Source organism: Protobothrops mucrosquamatus, unplaced genomic scaffold (assembly GCF_001527695.2).
Source record: "Protobothrops mucrosquamatus isolate PMUCROS unplaced genomic scaffold, P.Mucros_1.0 scaffold863, whole genome shotgun sequence".
Lineage (NCBI taxonomy): Eukaryota > Metazoa > Chordata > Lepidosauria > Squamata > Viperidae > Protobothrops > Protobothrops mucrosquamatus.
This window is the reverse complement of record NW_015387118.1, coordinates 570,009-579,059: the sequence shown is the minus strand read 5'-3', so window position 1 is coordinate 579,059 and position 9,051 is coordinate 570,009. Positions and strand designations below refer to the sequence as shown.

The following is a 9,051-nucleotide window of genomic DNA, read 5'->3' as shown; positions in this document are numbered from 1 at the left end:
TAATATCAGGTTGTTATTTGGACAGGATACTTTCAGGGAATACCTTGGGTTGAAAAAAGTCAAAGCGAACTACTTCCATACTACTGTCAAGAATAGTACTTGGAAGTATCAATGTAGTCACCAAGAGTTGGGTTTGCAGATGGCTCCCACTCTCCCAGCATTGACAATATCTGGGAAGACATGTCACTTTCACCCAGGAAATTCATAGCAGATTAAAAACAACCTGTGTGCTCAGATCAAGAAGTTTTGTATGGAACTGAATGCTCTTTTGAGAAAAAGGGTGGAGAGGTTAATCAAATAAATTAGCAGATAGTATAGGTACTCCTCAGCTTAGAACCATTATAAAACCTTCCCATTATGGTAGTAAGTCATGACTGACCCAATTTTACAATCCTTTTTGTTATGGTCATTAAGAGAATTATCCTGATTGTCAAGTGACTGCTGCAGTCATTAAGCAAACCCATTGTTCACTATGAACCATTTTTTGCAAGAAAGGTTGGTTTTCAGCAAAAATGTCATAGATCGCGATCACGTAACCATGGGATACTGCAATGGAGGCCAGTTGTCCAAAATACAATCCTGTGACCACAAGGGACCCATGGCTGTCAGAATTTTGACCCCAGGTCATAGACCAAGGACTTCCAGTACAGTGGAACTAGAAAACAATAATGATGAATAATTATGCATGTCTTTTAAAAAAGGGAGGAAGAGCATCTGGCATTCATTCTTCTTTAGAATTAGAATGGTGAATCAGCTAGTAGGTGGTTTTCTGGCATAAAAAGGTAGTTCCTATTTTCTTATCTACCTATGAAAAACACATCTACTAAGTCAGGGGTAGTCAACCTTGGCTCTTTTATGACTCGTGGACTTCAACTCCCAGAATTCCTGAGCCAGCAAGGTTGACTACCCCTGTACTAAGTAGATGGCCAAATGATCTCATGGCAGCAAGTTACCTTTAACACTTTCCTTTAGCCATCACTCACATGGCTTAACAATGTAAAAAGAATCCAGAACATAGCCCCCCCTCCCCCATGTGAAGGATAGAAAAGCGTTATGCAGGGTTACTGACTGCTGCTTACATGAATGAAAGAATTTTTGAAGTACCATTCTGAAATTAGGAAGAGTAGATTAAGCATTTCGTAATCTGCAGGTATGGGAACAGAAGAGCTCGCATTTCACCAAGTTTCTAAAAACAATTGAGACATGAACAAATGCCTAGGTAATATGGAAATGTTCTTCAGCTTCTGTGCCTCCAGAAGATGTTCTGGACTCTTAATTTTCATTAGAACTTGACAGGGAAAAAACTGGTTAGCAGTGGTGGGAGTTAAAGACAAAAAAAAAAAAATTAAGGGATACAGATCTGAGAAAAAATTATAAGGGCTATTATGGTGCTCCTGTTAAGCAGGAGCACTAAGTCTGCTCCAGCACAGACAAAGAGGCAGAGTCCAACTCTCTCTGAGTCACATGTTTATTCAGATCTGGACAAACGTCGGTCCTCCTATAAGGCTGGAAAGACCCTGAACAACTTCTTCAGCATGCTTTTATACTTTACTTGGTTCCCTCAGTGGAAAACGCAGCTATTTGTTTAACAGCAGATAAAGTACCAAAATATCCATGCCCACATTCAGATGGCAATAAGCATTTTTAGCAAGTTTTATTTAAGACCATTTGTGGTTTCCCTCTCATCCTTTCCCACACTCAGGATACATGTCCTTTATTTCAGCCATTTCAATATAGGAATCAGAATCCTGATCAACAACTCTCATAGATTTGTGGGGTTCAAGTTCTTGTGACACCCCCCCTCCCAAGTGACTATAGGTGACAGGGACTGAAGTCCAACGTATCAGAAACACACTCGACTAGGAAAGGGTATCGTACACCATAAAATTCTCCAAATATTAAATATCTGAGCAATGAGCTTAGAGATCTTACCAGTGCTTTGCTGAAAGGTTACTACTGCAGCCTTCTTCTCATTTATCTGTTCAATATGGAAGGTACTATCTCCCGAAAGAGCACTGATGTTATCCACCAGTAGCATTAATGTGTCCGGGTGGATATTTTCTTCAACATTTTCAAGGACTACTAGTGGAGATCTTTGAGAATAGTCAAGAATATCCTTCTCAGCACGTGGAGCTTCCTCAGCTGGCCCACTTCTTAGGGTATCATTCTTTGTTTGGCAGTCTTGTACTTCTAATTTAAAAAAAAGAGGAATAAATAAAAAGATTCAGCTGCACAGGGTTGGCTTATATTTTTAAATTACTTAAATATGCCAGGGAGCCAGTTTGGAATAGTGGCTAAGTGGCTGGCCCAGGAACCAGCAAAGACTGTGACTTCTAGCTCTCCCTTAGGCATGAAAGCTGACTCACTGATTTTGGGCCAATCCCTTTTTCTCAGCCCAGCCCACCACAGATGATTGCTGTGGGGGCAAAAGAATTAGGTATGTTTGCTGTCCTGAATTATGTCTAAAAAGGCAGCATGAAACAATTAATATCACACTACTTTAAAATTATTTTCACTTTACTGAAGTTACATTTATTTTTATTTATTTTTATTTTAAAATGTCAGGGTATACTTTTTCAAACATCCGAGCTTAATTATCATAATTCAGTATTGACATAGGAGATTTTAACTCAATTCTACCCATGCTTACTGGCAACTAAAAAGCTATATCTACAGCAATCCACAGTGATTCAGCAAAGTAAATGCTGAATTTGTTGAATCTCCTGTAAAGCAACTCAAGCCAGTGGCTGCACACACATTTTGAAGTAGAAAAATTCTAGAGCAGGGGTGTTAAACTGCTGGCCCGCGGGCCGGTTTCATCATACCGGAGCCGCGCCCACCCCATTGCCGGCAATGGCAAAAAAGCTCCGATACGTTGTGCGATGTCACGTGACATCACGAGTTTGACATGTCTGTTCTAGAGGTTGGCTATGCATTGTTTGGGAAAGGACCTTCCTTTTCTCTTACATCTTTCACCATCACTGGGAAATTATATATGCTAATATTCTGAATGGGCCATTTTTCTCTATAGTCACTTTATGCATACTGCATTCTAGTAGTATGAATCTTGAACCCTGTTGCACTTTTCTTGCCTTCTTCTTTATGCCAACAAGCTCCAAACAACAAAACTCAGAGGAATTAGAACCTTTGAGTTGCTGTTTTCTATCTATACTACCCTGTAAAACATCTGCCCTGGTAGATTATCTGCTCCTTATACAATCATGGAACTGGCATGTAAAAACCAAGAACCTGTTTCATCAGCAACTGCTTCCATCTCCAAAATTTCCCTTGGTACCAATATAAAATTGTCTCAGTGTTTAAAACTTTGATTTACCTTCTTGGCCTTCTTCACTCAGAACCTAAAAATAAAAAGGGGAGGGGAACATTAGCATGAGAATGTTACTGCCTGGAACTTCAGTTTATCTCTCTTCAAAAGTATGAAATCTATGAGGTTAATGTTACCTTCCCAGGAATTATTTCCTCCTTAGCTGCATTATCTTTATCTGGGTCTGTTGCTTCATACAGGGAGACTTCCAGCTTTAGTGTTCCTCTTCCTTCCACATCAAACTCATGGATCTTCTGGGAGAGAACTCTTTGCCTCACTGTGTCACAAAAATATATACATTACATGAATCATTAGAATATTCAGGGCTTTTTTTCTCATAGAACGCCCAGAACGGAGTTCCGGCACCTTCAGCATTCCAAAATTTGGGGATCTGAAGATAAAGTTTTCAAACTGCTTTGGAGAGACTGGAGGAGTAGAAGAATGGGAAGGCCTGTGAGGAAGGCAAACAAGCGCCTTTTTCCACTAAAAACTTCATTTCCGTTACAACTTTTGTAGCAATCCGATACGTAAGAGGAGGAAGAACCGTGTTTAACGCAGAAAAACCGATACTGCAGAATTCCAGCCTCCCCTTCTTACTCACGTCGTACTTAAAACCGTCGCTCCTACAGCAAACGAGAAAAAAACAGAGGAGTGGAAATTCCCAAGCAGCCCCACCGAGAGAGAATAAGACGCTTCCTTTACCTTCCTCCTGGGCAAAGCAAACCAAGATCTGCCCCCCTTGCTTCTGGATCTCGCATTCTCCACCTCCCGATTTTTTCCGGCTTTGGAAGTAGAGGAGGATTTTATTTCTCAAAATTTTGGGGGGATCGGGGCTCCCCCAGGCTCCCTGCACCAGCACAGGAAAGGGGCACATCTTTGCTCTCTCCGCCATCTTCTGGGATAGCGGAAAAACTCTTCGAATCAGGCCGACCGTGTAGCATTTTCACTTTCGTTTCCCACTAAACGGGATACCCAGAATTTATTTAACATGCGGTCCTCGCGAAATAGAAGTGACAAGGCGGCAGGTGGGTATTTGGCCTTTGTGGATCGTGTTTCTTTCGAGTCATTTCGAACACTCTCCTCGCCCGTTTTCTCCTTTTCTTCCAAACAGATTTTGCAAGTCTGTGATAACTCCCCTGCCTTTGACATTGGGGAGGTTTGAAAAAAGCCTTTAAAAAAATAAATCGCGTAGGCGCATCGATTAAAAGAAAACCGTGAGGTCGGTTTTTATTTTTCATTCCTTTCTCCATTATTTGCTTCGATTCCTCCCCTTCCCTTTCTTTTCCTCCTTGTTAATGCTTAGTTCAAAAACTGCTCGGTTGCATTCTTCCTAGTTTTGTTTTCCACTCAATCCTGAAATGAAGCAGCAGAAAAAACGCGGGTCAGATGATCTGTCCCGACAACAGTTATCAGGGTCAACTGGTGCATTCCCGGGACTATTATCCCTCCGAAGGCAGGCAGGCAGGCAGGCATCAGGTTTCTTCCTATGGTTAGGTCTTCTGAGGATTTGAGGTTTCCACGTATAGAACCTTCCCCAAAGTCCCCTTCGGTTGACTTCTGAAGTGCTTGAAAGTTTAGAACTTGGCTCTCCTGCCCGATCTTTCCCAACCAGGAGAACCTGCTTACTCACGTATCAAGCATTTTTCATTGGATGGAAGAGACCTCAATCAGTGTTGGACGGGCCCACTGGTTCACCCAAAGGAAAGTTGTCCTCAGGTTTTCCATGTATATGGCTGCTTTTGATCAAAGGCTTAGGGCAGGGGTAGGCAACCTCGGCTCTTTTATGATTCATGGACTTCAACGAATTCTGGGAGTTGAAGTCCATGAATCATAAAAGAGCCGAGGTTTCCTACCCCTGGCTTAGGGTCTTAACAATTCTTTGGAAACACCTTTCAAACAAATAATTCAATTTGGGCAGGTGAAATAACATGCCTTTGTCATATTTAAAGTTTACATAGAATAGATTGTAGAACAATCATTTCAATATATGAACCTCTTTTCACTGAAACTGATTCCATCCTTTTTCTTTTCTTTTTTTATAATATTTTATTAGTTTTCTACATTTACAATTCATAAGAGCTTAGTAAACAACGTGTTGTCTGGGTCCATTTGTTTTACTTAATAATACACATTAAATTCCTAATCTCTACCCCGTTTGTCCAGCCATTGATAAAATACATCCCATATTTGAAAATATTCTATATCTTCTTTTTCTTTAATCTTCAGTATAAGTCTGTCTATTTCTGCACAGTCCAGTATTTTCTTGATTATCTCTTCTTCAGATGGCGTTTCTTCATTTTTCCAATACTGAGCTAATACAATTCTTGCTGCTGTTAATACATGCAACATTAAATATATACTTTCTTTATCATATTTTCCTGATAATATATCTAATAAAAATAGTTCCGGTTTAAAATCTACATGTTTTCTTAATGTCTTTTCTAGCCAGACATGTATTTTTGTCCAAAATTTTTTGCTTTAAGGCACGTCCACCAAAAATGGTAGTATGTGCCTGGTTTTTTATTGTACCTCCAACAGATACTACACAACTTTTTAAACATTTTTGCTAATCTCGCAGGTGGTAAGTGCCATCTATAAAACATTTTATATAAATTTTCTTTATAAGCAGTTGCCATTGTCAATTTAAAGTTTCTTTCCCAAAGATTTTGCCATTTTTCTAATTCTATATTGTGCCCAAAATTTTTTGCCCATGTTATCATTATTTCTTTCACTTGTTCATCTTCCATTTTTAAATTTAATAGATAATTATACAGTTTCTTAATCGGCTTTTCTTCTAAAATCAACAATATCTGATCAAACATTGTCTGGTTTTTATAAAAAAACATGTATTTTAGCAGGGCTTTTTTTGTCATAGAACGCCCAGAATGGAGTTCCGGCACCTTTTTTGGATGGAACCTTGTAGGGTAGGCAAGGCAGGTTGTATGACATGTGTGAGTTCCGGCATCTTTTTTTTTTTTACAAAAAAAGCACTGTATTTTAGCATCTTTCTCATATCTCAATTGTATTTGCAATTGAGGACACCTTGATAAAGCAATGCCCTGATCTTCCAACTCTTCTTTGGATTTTAATTTCCCTTCAGTATTCAAAATATCTTTATAGGTTACAATTTTCTCAAATAGGTTTGGATGAACAAAAGCTTCCACTGTTGAAAGCCATCCTTGTATTTTCATATAAATTTTAGCTTTTATCTTTTCCCATACTAAAAGTAATGCATTTCTTATATAGTGATTTTGGAAGTACCGTATCTATGAATTTTATTCTTCCCATACCATAGAAAGGCATACCATCTTCTAGTTGTAAATCCATGTCCTTCTAAGTATAATAATCTTTTATGTCTAAGGGTTATCCATTCTTTTAGCGAAGTTAAAGCACATGCTTGATAGTATAAGACCCAATCCAGTAAACCAAATCCTCCATTTTCTTTAGATTCTTGTTAAAAATTTTAATCTAATTCTGGCTTTCTTCCCTTGCCAAATAAATTTCAAAATCAGTGTGTTTAAATCGTCAAAAGACTTTTTTTCTCTATTTTTATGGATACTGTTTGAAATAAAAAAAAAGCAATTTTGGTAAAATATTCATTTTTACAGTAGCTATTCTTCCTAACATTGATTGTTGTAGATTTTTCCGTTTTGCGTTTTAAGAATTTCATATTTTAGATTTTAACTCTGCTGGAACAAAGCTATAAGAAGGTAAAAAGAGAGGTTGAGACAGACAAATCCATTTATTCTGCATTCTTGACTCCCAACGTCTATGGCTGCATAATTTTATCCTATACTTCCTATAAATGTCTCTCTCTAGATGACAAAATCCCAGATTTAAGTAAAATTTTAATTAATGCTTGTCCAATTTAGACATCACTTAATTTAGGGCAGGCGTATATAACATTCGCTCTAACAGTGGGATCAGAACAATAATTAACCTGCCCTCCATTTGCTCTTGAAATTAAAGAAAATTAACTTAATTTCACTATGGCTAGACATTTAATAATTGTCTTCTGTGTATGAATAATATTTGGATAATCTCTGGCAATCTCTGAGATGAAACCCCAGGCGTTCAACCCACATGTGGCTCAAGGCCTTAAATCATGGCCATGGGGTTTGGTATAGTATAAACCAGCAAGAATAGACCTGGGGTTTATGTGGCTTATGTTACCTTGCCTCCCTTTTGTCCTCTTTAGCTACTGTTGCTGAAGCCACAACTATTGGAAACACCTGCCTTCTCTTTTTAAACTCCAGGCTACATCGACTAGCTCGTGTCCAAAATAGGCCACTATCTCAGAAGTGAAACAAGCAGGTCATTAGAAGGGCAAGAATCTGAGAGGTCTCTGAAGATATGAGGAGGCAGATGCACAAACCTCCGAAGAGCTGTTTTGATTTGATGACTCATCCCATCTGCTCCCAGCCTACTGCAAACACCCATATACACACACATGGCTCTTTGCCGCCTCACGTGTCGCACCCAATATCGCTGCCATGAGGCCTGGCAGATCTGCCCCCTCTTCTGACCCACGTGCCGCTATACCGGTTTCCTTACCACTGTCCGGCAGGAAGCGGCAAATGGCCAGTTTTGGCACGACACGGCCATTTGCCGCCTCGCACATTGTGCCCAATGCCGCTGCCAGGCCTACCATGCATTAACTCTAACCCCCACTGCCCCCCAACCCTAACGGGAGATGGGAAGTCCTGGGGGAAAAAACAGAAAAACTTGGGTGGGGGGAAAAACAGGATAAAAATGAGGTCTGATGTCATTAAGGTTTCGAGGCTGACATTTGGCAGCTTGAACCTTTAGCTCCCTCCATAGATTTTCTATGGGATTAAGGTTTGGAGACTGGCTAGGCCATTCCAGGACCTTAATGTGCTTCTTCTTAAAGTCACTCCTTTGTTGCTTTAGCCGTGTGGTTTGGGTCATTGTCATGCTGGAATACCCATCCATCACCCATTTCCAATGCCCTGGTTGAGGGAAGGAGGTTCTCACCCAAGATTTGATGGTACATGGCCCTATCATCCCTTTGATGCAGTGAAGTTGTCCTATCCCTTTAGCAGAAAAACACCCCCAAAGCATGTTTCCACCTCCATGTTTGAGGGTGGGAATTGTGTTCTTGGGGTCATAGGCAGCATTCCTCTTCCTCCTCCAAACAGGGCAAGTTGAGTTGATGCCAAAGAGCTCAATTTTGGTCTCATCTGACCACAACGCTTTCACCCAGTTCTCCTCTGAATCATTCAATATTCATTGGCAAACTTTAGATGGGCCTATCTATACATGTGCTTTCTTGAGCAGGGGGACCTTGCGGGCACTCCAGGATTTCAGTCCTTCATGGTGTAGTGTGTTACCAATTATTTTCTGAGGGATTGTGGCCCCAGCTGCCTTGAGATCATTGACAAGATCCTCCCGTGTAGTTCTGGGCTGATTCCTCACCGTACTAATGATCACTGAAACTCCACGAGGTCAGATCATGCATGGAGCCCCAGACTGAGGGAAATTGACAGTTACTTTGTGTTTCTTCCATTTGCGAATAATCACACCAACTGTTGTCACCTTCTCACCAAACTGCTTGGCAATAGTCTTGTAACCCATTCCAGCCTTGTGTAAGACTACTATCTTGTCCCTGACATCCTTGGACAGCTCTTTGGTCTTGGCCATGGTGGAGAGTTTGGAATCTGATTGTTTCTGTGGACAGGTGCCTTTTATACAGGTAACAAGTTGAG

At 40.2% G+C, this 9,051-nt stretch overlaps 1 protein-coding gene across 1 annotated transcript in view; it reads right to left on the bottom strand.

Moving 5' to 3' along the window:
• Positions 1-4,230, bottom strand: part of LOC107290278 (protein mono-ADP-ribosyltransferase PARP14) — a 27,808-nt gene extending 23,578 nt beyond the window's left edge. The window contains exons 1-4 of the mRNA XM_029284718.1: positions 4,028-4,230; positions 3,463-3,602; positions 3,335-3,359; positions 1,933-2,190 (exon numbers count right to left, since the gene is read on the bottom strand). Of these exons, the coding sequence (XP_029140551.1) occupies positions 1,933-2,190; positions 3,335-3,359; positions 3,463-3,602; positions 4,028-4,217 (613 nt within the window). The 5' untranslated portion in view covers positions 4,218-4,230. The remainder of the gene's footprint in view (positions 1-1,932; positions 2,191-3,334; positions 3,360-3,462; positions 3,603-4,027) is intronic.
• Between the last annotated feature and the right edge of the window lie 4,821 nt (positions 4,231-9,051).